The sequence below is a fragment of the Curcuma longa genome, chromosome 3 (assembly GCF_044706935.1).
Source record: "Curcuma longa cultivar G26 ecotype Majalengka, Jawa Barat chromosome 3, ITB_CL_G26_1.1, whole genome shotgun sequence".
Classification (NCBI taxonomy): Eukaryota; Viridiplantae; Streptophyta; class Magnoliopsida; order Zingiberales; family Zingiberaceae; genus Curcuma; species Curcuma longa.
In genome coordinates, this window is record NC_133863.1 from 4,155,101 (window position 1) to 4,171,639 (window position 16,539).

Sequence of the window (16,539 nt, forward strand, 5' to 3'; positions counted from 1 at the left end):
ATAAATTAATCTCATTTGTAAAAAGGAAGAATTCGCTATCCTAATAGTTCATCGATCTCATGATCATATATGAGATGGTAAATCGAAAAACTACAGTTGGCCATGAATTAATCTCAACTCATTGGACTCTTGGAAGCGAACCATAATTATTAGAATTGCATTAACCAAACTAGTTTATGAGATTTCGGTATATATAAAAGAGGTTGCACATTGAATAATTACCAAATGGTATTCTTTTTAATATTCTCAAAATGATAATATTAGTCGTATACATAATATCAATGCTGTGAGATATAAAATTAATGATGTTTTAAAAGCATAATTGTATTGATTAGTGTGGAATAGATTTATTGAAATGAATAAAAATTAAATCTTGATAAAATTAAGATAATATCCTCTTCATAATAATTAATTACAACTTCTTAATTTACATCCTATATATAAAATGATAATTAATCAAATGGCAATAAGATAATCACAAGTGCAAATATTTTTATATCATTAGATAATAAACTTTAAATTATGCATCGGGAGACCTATAATTTGTTCTATTTTTCAAATATTTTTTTTTAAAACCTTATAAAATTAACCAACTAATTCAACAAGACAAGCAAGGAATTCATTAACCTAGTGATCTGTAATCTATGCATAAGCATCTCTACAAAATTTATTATTAACGATTCTTGTGGATCTTACATTCATTTGCATCTCCAATCTCAAGTCCTAAACTAAATTAATAGTAATCATATCGCCATAATTATGGCCTAATTAACAAGTTGTTCCTGATCTCATCATCCCTAACGGTTTAACAGGCGACGTACTTCCTGAACGCAATACATCTTCTTGATCTCCGCCATCGTCTCCAGATTCGGCGACCATGACCTCTCCCTCGGCCCCACCAGCTAGCGGCGCGTAGTGTTTCTCAGCTCCGGCGCCGACCAGCTACAGAGCGCCACCCCCTCCCTCCGCCGCCGACCAGCTTAATTCGTCAGGAATTCGCCCTTAAAAAAAATAGCTCTTTAAAGTGTGGCTCTGTATCAGAATACAAAGAGGAGTGTTCCCTGCTTGTTAATCTCAGACAGTAGAGATTCTTTAATTAGTGTACAAGTCATGAGCCATTACATTAAATCATTCTTAACAGTTTGATTGCACCAATTTGATAGTATCTAATTAAACTTTGAAACAAACATACACAAATCAAGTAGATCTTTCATAGCCATTAATTAATATATATAATCATAAACAAAAAAAATGTAGCTAATTTTTCCTAAACAAATCAGCCTATTGATGAGGAATAAGTCAAAAATTCTTTGGTTTTCTGAAGTAGATATAATGTAGTTAGGCTTCTTCTATGAACACTTTGTAAATGAAGTCGCGAAATCGCTTCGAGTATTGTCTAGGATCAACAGCTGATATAGAGGTCGGATCATACTGAAAGGATTTGTAAGCATGTTCAAGCTTTTTGCTGATGTCGTAGTCTTGGAGAATATCTATAATGCCAAAATACAAAATCACATCTTGAAACTCTCCTGTTGGTTCCAAATTCACAGAAGATTCAGGATCATTTTTTGATCTCAGTACTATTGATTCAACTCTAGCTGGCATATTTGCACCTAGTTTTATCGATGCCCACCTGCATTGTCATATAAAATCACTCTCACTTTTCACAAAACATTGGTATCAAGATATACCTACCTTGTTGGGTCACAGAGAAATTGATCCATATCAGCTCTGGAAAGACGAGGAGTAGCTTCATTACTGGTGTTAATTACCTCATTAGGAACTGTATTAATTTTAAAATAAAAATTAAAAACATGAGAAAGTCATCATATCGATGTTATTATTTGTGTTAGAAATTAGCAACCCTCAGTTTCTTGGGAGACTGATGCCTCTCTAAAATGAACTCCCACCAAGAGACTGTAATCCATAATTCTCTCTTGCTCTAAAAGCTCACAGTCTCGATCAACTTGCCTGCAAAATTCAATACCATACATAATAATAACTTCAAACAGGTCGAAGAGTAGAAATATGTGGAAAATTGGTAGTATTGATACTTTTGGAATTCCTGGAACCAAGACTTTTGTAGACGAAATATAAAATTCAGATCAAGGTCTTTGAGAGTGGTGTTCTCATCGATCTCTGATTCAGGCTTGTCTGTTGTGCGACCATGAGATGATCCCTTGAGGTCGAAACGTCTATGAATTGATCGCTGAGTGCAGAAGAGGTTCCCCATTATGACAAATCGAACCTGAGAACTAAAATAGTTTGATTAGGATGCTCCATGCTATTAGTCTTGTGTGATTGGGGCAGTGACTAACCTTTCTTTGAGCAGCTCCAGTCAGTTTGACACAGTGCAATCCGAAGAACTTGGCCACCAGAGTGTTTTCGAAAGCTCGAACATGGTTATAGTATGCTGGAAGCATCCTTAGAAGCACCTGCAGTGCATATTCCTTATAAAAGTTTGAAGAAAAAAAAAAGAAAGGAAAAGCAACTTACTTTTACTTCTGCTTTCTTCATGGTTTTGATCATATATTTATCATCATTTGTCAGGTAAAAAAAGCTTCCACTTTTCCCAGGAGATGAAAGTTCTCTCAGAGCATCACTTCCACATATTGATAGCATATAATCAGCTGGATCAACCTGGAACAGCTTACGAAGTGTCCTGAAATTTTCATTAAAGAAGCGAGTAAGTCGAATTCATTAAAAATGAATCAGTAACACCGAGAAAAGAAAGAAAAAAAAACTTCAAGGATCTTCAAGGGAACATAGTTTGAGGGACGGCACCTGAAAACTAGAGGGCAGTAGTCCTTCCACCTGAAATCAGAACAGGGGTGTGGAGGTGTTTGTTTGGTTCCTTCTGGTGGAAACCTCGTCCAAATCTTTTCTTTTGGGTCAAACGAAGAGGCCTTAAGGTCAAGTGACTTGGGTTCAGGAAGCTTTCCTACTGCATGCCTACACCAAATAATTGTAAACATTTCAGAAATCAACACAAACATCATAAAAAATATTGGAGTAGGCAAGAAAAGAGATGACAATCTACCTGATTCCGAGCTGGAGATTAAGCATCAGTTCATAGTTCTTATGCCCTTTGGATATTGCCTCACCTTGCTTCTTGGCCTGCTTAGCCTGCGACCTTGTAGGTGGGATCCTCCCTGTGCCCCTCAATTCCACTTGATCCTCCGTCTCACCAACAGACTCATCAACACCATTTGTTGATCCCCCCACCTCACTTCTACCTTCTTTATTCTCCCCGTCACAACCGTTAACAAGATCATCCACAGACCAAAAGCCACTCTTGCTTCCAATCCCACTAATGGTGCTGGCATGGTGGCCGGTGTGCCCTGGCGGCGTCACCCCGGTGGACGCCACTGTCTCGGACGACGCTCGCCGGCGCCTCGCCTGGAGTTCATCTGCCTTAGAGGAACGCAAGGCCGCTTTCTTTTGTTCTAAATTATCAGCTTCCATGCCCGCCCAATTCAACCTCTTTTGGGATGGCAGAATAGACACGTCCTCAATGTTGGACGCCTTGCATTCTCCGAAGTCGGCCGTGAAGATGGTAAGGGGATCTCGGGCAGTCGGAGAGGAAGCCGTCGGAGATGGATAGTAGACACCTTTCTGCTGGAGGTTGCCGTTCTCCTTGCTCCAGTACCCGGTGTAAAGTCCTCCATCCGCCCACCTGAAGTTACCGTTCCCTTTGGGAAGGCCACCTTCCCATCCGCCATCGTACCGATTCCCATTGGCCCACACCAGCGTGCCGCGGCCGTCCACAATGCCGGCGCGCCACCGCCCCACGTACTCGTTCCCGTTCTTCCACACGTACCGCCCGTGTCCATCTTGCATGCCGCATCGCCACTCGCCGTCGTAGTAATCGCCGCTGGCGTAGGACTTCACTCCGTGGCCGTGCTTGAGGTTCATGGACCAAGTGCCGCGGTAGGTGTCGCCAAGCGCGCCGATGTAGGTGCCGTAGCCGTCCATGAACCCGCCCTTGAACCGGCCTTCGTAGGTGGCACCGGAGGGCCACGAGAACTTGCCCTTTCCCATCGTCTTGCCGTGCTGCCACTCGCCTTCGTACATGCACCCGTCGGTCCAGAGGTACTTTCCCTGGCCGTGTGGCACGTTGCCGAACCACTGGCCGGTGTAGAAATCGCCGGTGGAGAGAAGACGCTCGGCGTGGTAGACAGAGGGTGTTTCGTCGCTATTCACGGGAGTACTTGGGGCGGGGCTGTCACTGGACGACACGTCGAGCTGGTCGTCGTTGGCGACAACCGACATGGACGACGCGCAAGCGTCGACGGTGCGAGGACGAGGGTGCTGCAGTTGTTGTTGCTTCTGATCTTGATGAGCAGTATTAGTCTTGCGGATGGACTCCCAAGCCTTGACGAGCTGGTTCTCCCTGAACATTCTCTAGTTGTTCATCTCACTCTCTCCTCCTTCGCCATGGAATCAAATGACCAACAACCATCGTTTTTTTTTTTCTTTTTCAATCGATCGTGTTGCTTGTAAACTAATGATGGCAAATCTAAGAGAAGCGGGAACGAAGGAGATCTCGTGGCATGGTGATGTGCAGAGGAAAGATCATAGATGAGGTAGCGTTGCATGCGGACAAGGAACTCCGGTATGAGCTCGAGACCAAACATGTGGAACGAGGGAATTGAAGAAGAATGAGTACGGCTCATCCCTCTCTGACTGCTAGATTTTGCAGGGTAATTAACGTTCTTATAAGAAATGTATAATTAATAAAATTATCATTATCATTGCTTATATTCATGTTATTTGTTTTAACACTTGTGATAAATTGAAGGATGTTTTACTAAAGCTTAATTTTGTGCCGCAATGTATTTTTAAAAAAATACGAAAAATTCTGTTTCCTGTAAATGTCAAAAACATAATCAATGATATATTCATGTTATTTCCTTTTTTAGAAAACAATATATATATATATATATATGTATATATATATTTTTAGAAATCTAAAATCTTGGTACGAGTTTCTTATTGCCGTGGATAACGGCCGTACGCCCAAGAGGCGATAGAGCTGCCACGTTGCGGTAGTTTAGCTGGATACTGAAGATTTAGCCGCCGATACCGGTGATTCTGCTTGCGGCGAAAACCTAACCATGGCGCGAGCTGCCCTCGCGTGGTCCATGTCTACCGCTCCCCCGAGATACGGCGGGAAGGGTGAGAGTTCCCCCGTAGTTATATTGGGCGGTACCGGGAGGGTTGGTGGTTCCACCGCCATTGCCCTATCTAAGCTCTGCCCCTCTCTCCAACTGATTATAGCTGGAAGGAACAGGTCTGTCATTGTGTCTCTTTTTTTTTTTTCAACTTGATCTGCTTGCTTTGTTCTTTGCCATTCATTGTTCGTCTTTAACCTAGTTCTGGTAGAAATTTGTTATATTTAGTTGAACTATTATGGTATGTGATTCTCATTGTAAGATACATTTTTCATCTGTGCCTTCGACTGTTCTTGATTAATCAAGCTATAAAAGAAAAAATCATTCCCCCGCTGGCCGCTGCTAATTTCTATCATAAAAAAATTATCCGGGTGAAGGAGAAGAGTGGTGGAACAGATGAACCAATTTTATTTCTTACAATTGCTATGCCTTCTCCACATTCCTATCATTATCCCTCATATATGTATTTGCAATATAAGTTCATTAATTATCACCACATCCATAAGGAGTAGAAAAATTTTGCTTTACCAACAGTAGCTAACTAGCTAACAGGGTTTAGAAATGATTGTTTGTGTGATGGAAGGGCCACCATTGGACTACATATATTGCCAATCAGGGATGTTTTTGAGCTATTAGTTGGACTTTGGATTTAATGACCATGTCAAAGCTTTGTATGGGACTGTGGCACCCTAGTTTAGTCTCATATGGTGTGACTTGCAGTCTAAGGAAGGTGTTGTACAGTGCCTTTTGAGTGAAATATAATTAATTTGGGCTTAATCTTTGAATCAGTGGTTAGGTTAACAAGTTACGAGCTTGTGTTCTAATTTGGGTGGTTTGTCACACCCCGAATGTGGGCAACTGTAAGCTTTTCCCTTTAACTAGTTGCTAATTGATTTATCTTACCATGGTATCACTGATCGATTAAAGGGAGTTGCTTAAGCTCAGTTATCTGAAACAAACATTAGTTTGTCACACCACCCACGTGGGCAACTATAAGCTTTGCCCTTTAATTAGTTGCTATTTTGTTAATCTTACCATGATATCTCTAACCAATTAAAGGGAGTTTCTTAACCTCAGTTGTCTGAAACAAGCATTTGTTTTCTTCTACTGCATTAATATTTCAAGAAAACCAGCATAATATTCACAATTTAGTTATCTATTGTGTGTTTATTGTGTTGATCATGTGGTTTTTGTAAAGAATGCTGTTGTTAAGTCTTCAGATGTGCAAAGTTCCATATGTGTTCAATTTGACAACATATATGCATCAAGTTAAGATCTTCTGTGGTGTAAATAAACCAGTGAATTTTTGGTCATGTGCATGAACTGAATGCATTTGGAATTTTATATTTTTTTTCAAGTGTATGTGTTGGGTTTTATGCCAAGGGTTTTCATGCTTTTCAAGGGAGAAAGGTGCTGCACTAGTATCTAAACTTGGCAAGAATGCAAGGTTTGTTGAAGTTGACATAGAGAACACAAGTATGTTGGAGACAACATTAGAAGGTTTGTAATCTGACTTGCTCATTTTTTCCCTCTCAAAAATTGTCTTCCTTATTTTTGTAATATCCATTAATTATTCTATTTTCTCAAAAAGAGTAGCTTCATAGCTTTATTAAATGTTAAGCTCTACAAATTATAAAACCGAGCTGTCTGATGTTAAGCTTTATATCCATTAATTGTAAATTTAGTGTCATTCACATATTGAAATGTAAGTGTCTGGTGTTGGATGCAGAAGCCAAACTGGTGGTCCATGCAGCTGGGCCCTTTCAACAAGCACAGAAGTGCACAGTCTTAGAAGCTGCAATATCTACAAAGGTGATTATGTTTGTATATCTCTTTCTTGGATGTGCTGTGTTAATTGTATTTCTTCTTTTTGTTACATGTTATTTTATTTTAGAAACCAAATTGGTCCAAACTAATCGTGAAGTTCATTCTCCTTTGCAGACAGCATATCTTGATGTATGTGATGATACAAACTATGCCCAGAGAGCAAAATCTTTCCATTCAAAAGCATTAGCTGCTGGCATTCCAGCTGTTACAACTGGTGGAATTTACCCAGGAGTGAGCAATGGTCTTACTTTATATTCCAGAAATTTTCTGATCATTGAACTTTGAAGTTCATTCATTTCACATATAGCGCACAGATCAGTCTTGGTAAAAAAGCTATATTGCCCTGCTCATGCTTAATGGAGGCTTGATTTATAGGGCTTCTCATAATTAAGTTCTCTTTTGGAGAAATTCTTATAATTAGGAATTACGTTATTCTTTCTTTTATGTTGATTATGTTTCAATATATGAGGGGGAGCCTTAGCCTTGACGCAACAATAAAGTTACTGCCTTGTGGCCTTGATGTCACGGGTTCAAGTCGCAAAAATCACCTCTTATAAAATGTAAGGTAAGACTGCGAACAATAGATCCAATGTAGTTTGACCCTTCCTCAGGACCCGCATTGACGGAAGCTTCATACATCGGGTTGTCCTTTTTTTTAATGTTTCAATATATGATAGTTAAGCTTGACTAGTTTTAAAACTATATAACTATATCCAAGCAGGCAAATGAGACATGCAACTAGCTGGTAATCTTGCTTAGTGGCATGCATGAATAATCACCAACGTTGATGGATACACTACACTCGCTATATAAATGCCTAACAAGAAGTCCTTGGCATTCGAATTGACATCAACCTCAATAAATTGAATATCATTCTTTATCCCAGTTTGTTGTCTTTGTGGATTCTTCCTTCCAATAGGAATGAAGCATGTAAATGTAGTGAACCTTTATGAACTACCTATCTGAAAGCCAGGAAGTAGACGAGGATTGGTGGTGTCACACAAAAATGAAGATATAATGAAGATTTCAATTGATAAGCTCATCTCTTGATGGTATCACTTCCACTCAACCCCTTCATATGTGCCCAAAGGCATCCATTCTTGGAGTATATCTACAGAATCCAGAATCATGGCACTTCACACCTACCCAATTTGAGGACATCTAGAACCTCAATGAGGAGGTGGTGGAGATGAAGGCTTGGGTCCTATTGTTCAATGAGCAGTATGGCATGACAATGATGTGAGTTAACTGGATAAGACACAGATAAACATCACCAATTTCCCATTTGCTGCAATCAAATAGGGATGTTTGATAAACTATTTGCGCATATATGATATATTGTAATATGCTAAGTGCATATGTTCCCTGAAGATATTATACTATAATAACTTATTCTGATGTTTCATAAATTATTTATGGATCTATGCAACATCATGATGCCAACCACGTGATACCTACCAATAGTGTAATTTAAGAAATTAGTCCTAGTTATCTAGTTCATGCACATCGACAATAATGCCAACTTCAATAGGACCGCTAAGGTGTTGTGTATAGACCCTCCTAGAGTTTTGAGAAGTATACTTGATCAACTTGATAATGATAGGTATCATGAATGCGAGGTCATCAAGAACGAGCAAATTGTTCCCTGGTTCACCTACAACCATCATGTGTTCCACATCTTATTGCATGATGTCAGCGATGAGATTTGAGACATGGAGCCACTAAATTTGCAGTCCACTTCATGCCCTTGATGTTGTTGCTCACTACATCAAAATTCGTTGAGGTTAATCACCATGTTTACCTATTTTGTAATTCGTTAACATGGTCTATGGAAAGAACCTTAAGAAGGTGACTGTCATCACTAGGTTTTATTTTTTTTTATCTGTAATTGTTATAGCAGTTGAGAATGCAAGTGGTGGGCATGAACAAGAAGCAACAAATGGTTAATATGTATGACATAATACAACGGTTACAATGATGTCAATACTTGAAGATGGGATTGTTAAATTAGAAAAGATCTTCAAATGTAACTTGATTCCTTGGATCTGCATATGCAAATACTTAATCTACTACATGGAAGGTTTAAAACGTCATTTGCTTGTTGGATGTTGATGGTTGGCCAGCAGGATTTCATATCCATGATGACCATGTACTGTATGTTTAAAGATTTGGTGTCAGCTAGCACTAGTCGAGTAGGATTCTGCTAAGAACAATACCATGACTTTCACATTGAAGCTTCTAGATGCTCCAAGATAATGATGTTGAAATTTTATTCTTCCCTGTTGTCTACCAAGATCTGTTGGCCTTTATTGTACTTCAAGTTTTGATGGCGTTCTGAAGTGGAGCTGTCATCTTGATGGTGCATTTTATTGTCAGGATGGTATGTGTCACCTGTTTCAAATGGCAATGAATAGAATTTTGATTTACTAAAGCAAAAAAAGAAAACAAATGAAAATTATTTTCATGTTAATGTTTTAAGAGGTCTGTGATTTTGACACTAAATTTGTGCCTAAATTTAAAGAAATGAAACGCCAATGTTCTCTGTTATATATCAATTTGTTTCCCAGTAAAGAATATTTCCTCTGATGAATGCCTGATATAAATGGATGATATGTTTTGTAGTCCATGAGAATAAGATCTAAGAATAGAGATGCCACATTTACCAAATATTTAATATTGTCCAGTTTCTCACTGATTGAATTCTAGCGATTGACTTGTGATTCATGATACTATACTAATGTAGTTATACTGATGTTCAATGTTGGGCTAACAGTTATGGCTGCTGAGTTAGTGCACTCTGTCAAATCTGAAGATGCTGGTGAACCAGAGAGGCTGAGGTTAGTATTCCTGTCACCTCCTTATAAGTGATAGTTAGGAGTCTACTGCTTATCATGGGGAGTACTAGTTGGACTTCTAGGCAATCTTCCTCAAGAATAACTGCTCTCAATATGGTATTTCTTTAGTAATTTTTGGTAAATTGTCTTTTTTTTATATAAAATTCCCCGCTATTCCAAGACCCAAGTTCTAAATTACAAAAACAAGGAAATGAGGAACTATATGTTATATCATAAACTTATAGCTTCAAGACTTGCAGTGATTTTTATTTGTTTCAAAAGAAGTAGCAAGAGAGAGAAAGCATATTGTGACAATTTCAAGTTCTCCTATTATCCCGGGTAACCACTTCATGTTTCATAATTGATTTACTTACGCAGTCCTAATTCTGATTCACTGCCCTGGCAAATTGTAATCTTGATCCTATACCGCATTGCTGAACTAGATTTGGCGAGAAGCAAATTGCTGTATATTAATGGGTACTTCCCCTTTGCACTTCTGCTCACGGAGCCATCTGCGCTGGAGGATTTGATTTTTCCTCCATATTTTATTTTCTGTTTATTCTTCTGTGCTCTGCTTCTTTTCCTAGTGAACATCCAAGTTAATTTTGACCAATGTATAATGGTGATACTTCTGCTTTTCCCCTTCAGTCAGAGAATGCCGAGGGCCACTGATCTGGACCAAATAGGTGGTCATTCTCCTATTTGTGTTGTGATAATATTAGTAGGACTTTATTTAAAATAAACCAAATTCCAAAATTTATTTGATGATTTGATCCCCAAATGATTGACATTTTCAAAATGCTGTCTTCCTTTCACTTATCCACAAAAATTTTTGAATTTTTTTGTACTTTCCATAACTATCCATTTACCAGTACTACCACATTGATATAGTGTGTCTTAGCTTCTTAATGGTATAAGAAACGTGATCCCCAGCTAAATTGAGTTTTGCTCCATCAATTGAAAAACATAAATAAAGATGGAACTGGTTTGCACTATCCCTTTGCACTCATGGTCTTCTGCATACACGCTAGAATCTAATATCTTCAATTGAACTGGTTTAGAATCAGCACAACTAATCTATGCCTTTAGATTTTTTTACTACACTGCAGGTTCAGGAGGTGCAGGTCCAACAATACTGGCAACAAGCTTTTTGCTACTCGGAGAAAATGTTATTGCTTATAACAAAGGTGGGTATGCATTACTAACGCTCATATACTTTTTTCAGATTATGTAAAGATCAAACTGAGATGGATTAATATTGAACTAAGGTGAGATGATTAAGATGAAACCATATAGTGGAGCTCTCAGCATTGACTTTGGGAAAGGGATAGGAAAAAGGGATGTCTACTTACTGTAAGTTCATTTATTTGTTGACACATGTTATATGAATTCTGATGTTTACTTGCTTTAAATAGATTTAGTTGATGGCACGTTTTATGCTACTGATTCTGCTATATAACATATCCGATTGAACATTTTAATTAATGTTGGGTCAGTATATGTAATCTTATCCCAGAGCTTTGAATTGCCATGTTCCTAAAAATTTAGTTTTTATGGCATTATATTGTATTTATATTATATTGAAGAAATTAATGAGGGAATTATTAGGCTTTGATACCCTAGGTAGCCCCTTGTACATTTATTTGTATTCATTATTGTAACTCTGCAATTTACCCCTCCTAATATGTGGTATTTACAATTAAGTTCCTAATGTACATCTAGATCTTAACACTGTCCCTCAAGATTGTAAAAAACCTAGTTTTTATAGATATATTCAAATTTAAGATCACTTAGATTAAGGATTCAGTGAGCAAGTTAATTGATCAATGGAACTGGTAATATCATTGAATTGTACCTTCTTTCTTTTCTGATGAAGTGACAATCAATTTATGCATTCTATCCTCTAGTAATACTAGATAGAAGCTATGTGCATAGCAATTTGATTGTTACAATACAACTTCCTCAGCTCTATTAGAGCATGCCCCCAATTCAGTTCAATCACCAGTTATTTGTTCTAGGTAAGTTCGCATGTTGCTAAAGGCCATAGTCCATTGGCATATGCTTACACCTCTGCGCTTGACCTAGCCAAAATAGTCCATTTACAATTTACACCGTCTAATACGTGGTATTTACAAATAGGTCCTTAACATATTTAATTAGATCATTAACACACATTTTTCACTTGTTTAAGTCAACAGTTTTTTCAATTTCATTCTCATCATCATTTATTGATAGAGATAGGAGAACAGTTTCCTGTGTTCATTTGACATTTGCACGCATAGGGCATTGATAGAAAATAATTAAATGTGTAACCATATCATTCTGTAATATGTTTTCAGGAACTTGCCTGAGGTTAGGAGTGCTTATGACATTTTGGGTGTGCCAACTGTAAGCGCCCGATTCGGTACATCTCCCTTCTTCTGGAATTGGGGAATGCAAGCAATTGCAAACTTTGTTCCTGCTGTAAGTTCTTCAGTCTTTGAACATTCTATGACTTTCATTGTCTTGTGATATTGTTTTAAAGTTAAAATTTAAACCTTTCTTATCCACCAATGGCATCCTTGTAATTTCTTCAACTTTGCATGTGGTACTCTGAGTGAAGTCTTACATGGAGAGTTGTGGATTAGATGGGTGAATCACTATTAGTTGGTGCTTAAGCAAGTTTGGTCAATATTTGGGCCTAACAAATTATTGTGTTTTTGTAATAGAGCAAAGATAATCCAAAGCATGGGGAGTTTTGAAATATGTATCATCTGTGTGATGGCCAAAGTCATAATTGGCTGAAAATGTCACCAAATTGGTATGATCCTTGGATGTTAGTTGCATTTTAGGTCTTGATGAGATGTCAAGCCTGTAGGGGAGATTATAGCACCCTAGTTTAGTCCACACGAAGAGTTGTGGTCTGTCAGATTGGTGAACTCCTTGATTTTCAGAATTTTGAACCACTGGTTTGCTTAATAAATTAATTGGTCAATTCTCTCATTTAGGAATTTACAAATAATATCCATGATAGCCATTTGACCGTGACATGGGCATATTCACAGTTAACTGACATGCAAGTATAATATTTGCAAATAATATTCATGATATGCATATGCCTAAATATGTAGGTATTTGTTGTTTAAAAAAAATGGATAGCAGTGGGCACTGAGAAGTGCAAGGGAAAAGAACAAGGAAAAGCAGGTTGCTAACCACAATAGAGGTTGCAACAGTCAACAGCCTCAGAGTTAGTCAATAAAATTGCTGTCAAGAACAAAAAAAAACCCAAATGTTTGAAAAAAATATAGAGGCTAGGAAGGTTTATACCTTATTATGACCAACTACAATGAGAAGTCAAGATGTATGCATCAACAGGGTTGCTTGCTCCTTGTCTTTCATTTTGTCGATAATCGTTGCAGCATTGGTTCTTTTCAGTATTCACCAATATGCATGACCATTGAAATGGAACTTTGCAAAAATCAATTGATTGTTATTAGATGGTACTAAATTTTTACTGTAGCATTTGATTTGGTAACAGGAAATTAGGAATTAGTTCAAAGCCATACAATAGCATACAAAGGTGCCCTATTCATTTAACTTACTACATCTGCAGGAAACACTAAGAGATAGAAGTAAAGTCCAACAGCTAGTTCAGATATTTGATCCTTTGGTGCGAGCTATTGATGGCATTGCAGGAGAGCGAGTATCAATGAGGGTTAGCATTTAATGATATAACAACACATCAGTTTCATGTTAATTTGTCGCATTTTTTCTATCAAACTTTTCTTTAGTCTACAGGTTGACTTAGAATTACTGGATGGAAGGAGCAGAGTTGCTTTATTCTCTCACAAAAAACTTTCAGTGTGAGTACATGTCTCTGCATGTAGATGTTTCACATCTACATTTTTAATTTTACCTGTGTATTTTATTATACTCATTTTTCTATGGGAAAAAATCTACTTGTAGATGTAATTTGTAAATTGGCTTGATTCTGAATTTCTTTTATGCAATAGTGGCTTTTCTATTTACAGTATGACATATTCTTCAAGGTTTAAGATATTGGTTTTGTTCCCAACTGGTACAGTTTGATACCAGTGCCATTCGTGTCTACACAAGGTGCAAGTCGGCATAAATTAATTGGAGAACAGGAGGAGGTCATTATTATTCACATCTGTTCCAATCTAGTTATAGTTTGATCCATGGATTGAGCAGTAAGTTTTGCCTTGTGTCATCCAAAGTAGAAGGAAACTCTACATCTTGCATTTTTATTTTCATTTTCCATAGTTGCATAAAATAAATACATGCATTATGAAGGATAAAAATGTCACAGGCTCATGCAAGTGCTGCTATTCAATCTCCTGTTCCGTCACCAATTGACTTCCATGTAACAAGTCAGCTTGCCAGAGTTCCAATATTGAAAATTTAAATCTCGTCTCATGTTTTGCCTTTTCATCATCAAACTTGAAAACTGTTTCTACACTCCGAAAATGAAGTACTTACTAGGGGAAGTTTGTAATCACTGTCCAAGGTGAGCTGTCTAGTAGTAGTGAGACAAGATCTGTGTGTAGAGAGGAATACTACAATGGATTGGTACTAAAGGATAGTGTAGTGTAGTAAAATAGTACAGCTTTACTGCACTATCAATTAGCAGTGAACAAAATACAGATATTTTACAGTCACCACTAGTCTTGATAGTTGTGCTAATTTCAGATCTTTTCTTGTGGTATCATATATTTGTGACTTATACATGGTAAGGTTAGATTGTTGTACGAGTATTTTGCTCTGGATCTATGGAACCTAGAGGGGATTATGTCAGTTTGAATATAAACATTTCACATGTAGATACATCTCAAACCATTTCTTCAAATAGAAAAATTGGAACTAAATAACTTAGTACACACGAGTCATTGTGATAATTAATGAGCAACTTTTGCTAAAGCTATCTTGCTAAAGGTGTCAATGAGAAGTGCTTGGGTGTGAATGAGTCAATTGAAACTGTGTGGGTTTGCCGATGGACAGTGCTTAGCTTGAGCAGGCCAGAAATCTATTGTTCATAGCAGTGTGTTAGGCCTGTGGGCGTAACCCACGGGCCTAGCTCAGCACCACCTGACTTCATGCTGGGCTAAGTAGGACCAATATGCCGGGAGAGTTGTTCGTGTCACAGCCTGCCGGACAAAGCTCAACATAGCCCATCTTGTATTTTTCCTACGTGTATAATCTATGTTGTTCTTCAGAGAATGAGAATGAAGAACATTCTCTCATTATGACATGTTTTTTATCTACCAATTACCACGAAGTCCACCAAAGAGGATTTTGCTAGTCCAACCAATTGGTCATTTATTTTCGAACTTGCTTTCCTTCCTTCTATGCTATGATTTAAGCATTGACTTTGTAAAGGTTGTATTACCAGATCGGTGGGATATTCAATAGCTGCTTTTGCACTCGCAATTCTAGAGGGGAGCACACAAAATGGCGTCTGGTTTCCAGAGGAGGTATTTTACAAGCACATGTTATAATTTGGTCTCGTCGTATAAATAGACGTCTACTCTCGTTGAATGCAAATAAAACTTCTGGTTTTTAAAGGCTTACTATTTGTGAAATACAGCCGGAGGGGATAGCCATTGATGCAAGAAAATTGCTGCTTGAACGTGCTTCCAAAGGAACAATAAATTTTGTGATGAACAAGTAAGGTCTTCTGGACAAATAACTTTTGAGGCAAATATATTAGCATGATACAGATTTGTTATATCCTCACCTTGAATCTTTGGCAGAGCTCCATGGATGATTGAGACTGATCCGAAGGAGATTGGACTAGGTATATATGTATGACTAGGAGTTGGCAAGCAAAGGATGAGATCAACTAAATAGATTCTTTAAGTTCTCCATGAAGCAAAGAATGAATCACAAGAAACTGCTCAATTTGCAGCAACTTTGTGCAGGTTTTCTTGAATGATTTTAATTGTGAGCTTACTAACTAAATCGATATATTTATGCTTTGTGGACAACCACGGTAACGTTCATCCGTCAACATTGGCATTTTGTACTCGATATATATCCAAGGCTACTTTCTTAATATATTTGTTTATTTGATGAACTTATGTAGGCTACACACTTTTATTTCATTTCTTTACCTTATCTAATAATAAACAAAGATTTGTAATGTTGGATTAAAAGACTTGAATAAATAAGAAAACTTTATTGTGTATAAATGTAACTAAACTTGATGGACTTACATACTTTGATAGGGGGGAATCGTATATTTTAAATTCTACAGATTGGTCATTTGGTCATAACTAAATTGATATTAACTTTTTTAAAGAAAATTATTTGCTGGTACACTTTATAATAGTTTTTAAAGAATTGTAATAGAATTTATATTACTTTACATTTATTATTTACTTCCTATTTTTATTTTTATAAAATATGCTTGAACGCTGGCGTCAGTCCTCACCGGCTCGCCTTTGATTATCTCTACATGCATGAAAACGTCCTTAAATATACGAATTCGTTGCGCCGTTGCTTTTGGGTGCGGCGATAGCAACGAAAGAGCAGAGTCAACTACCGCTATTAAAATTCTCCACACTTGCTGACCTACCGCCAATAATGCCCTTCGGCTAATGCTGTGCTGCATTAGGTCCGTCCGTAAGCTGGTTGAGCACGCCTAATGCCTTTAAAAACGACCAGCCGGTGAATTGATTTGTCGATCGACCTGTTTCGCATTTTTG

The 16,539-nt window shown here is 37.7% G+C and overlaps 2 protein-coding genes across 6 annotated transcripts; one reads left to right on the top strand and one right to left on the bottom strand.

The window, feature by feature from the left end:
- Nucleotides 1–1,338: 1,338 nt before the first annotated feature.
- Nucleotides 1,339–4,401, bottom strand: LOC141823319 (phosphatidylinositol 4-phosphate 5-kinase 6-like). Of its 5 annotated transcripts, none has more exons than XM_074710592.1 (9): nt 3,355–4,401; nt 3,041–3,246; nt 2,785–2,952; nt 2,497–2,662; nt 2,319–2,435; nt 2,055–2,248; nt 1,865–1,971; nt 1,696–1,783; nt 1,339–1,633 (listed from the first exon to the last, which is right to left on the bottom strand). In XM_074710592.1, the coding sequence occupies exons 1-9, from the start codon at nt 4,399–4,401 to the stop codon at nt 1,339–1,341; spliced, it is 2,388 nt and encodes a 795-aa protein (XP_074566693.1). The 5 variants fall into 5 exon arrangements, with proteins under 5 accessions (XP_074566693.1, XP_074566692.1, XP_074566691.1 ...); XM_074710591.1 differs by having other exon boundaries at nt 3,041–3,177; nt 3,268–4,401; XM_074710590.1 differs by having other exon boundaries at nt 3,041–3,183; nt 3,268–4,401.
- A 716-nt stretch (nt 4,402–5,117) lies between these two features.
- On the top strand, nt 5,118–15,870 carry LOC141825364 (uncharacterized). The gene is made up of 13 exons (XM_074712749.1): nt 5,118–5,293; nt 6,577–6,674; nt 6,904–6,986; nt 7,116–7,242; nt 9,775–9,838; nt 10,925–11,022; nt 11,104–11,188; nt 12,175–12,298; nt 13,428–13,529; nt 13,613–13,677; nt 15,225–15,306; nt 15,420–15,499; nt 15,586–15,870. Exons 1-13 carry the CDS (start codon nt 5,118–5,120, stop codon nt 15,641–15,643), a joined length of 1,242 nt encoding a protein of 413 aa, XP_074568850.1. The 3' UTR covers nt 15,644–15,870.
- The last annotated feature ends 669 nt before the right edge of the window (nt 15,871–16,539 follow it).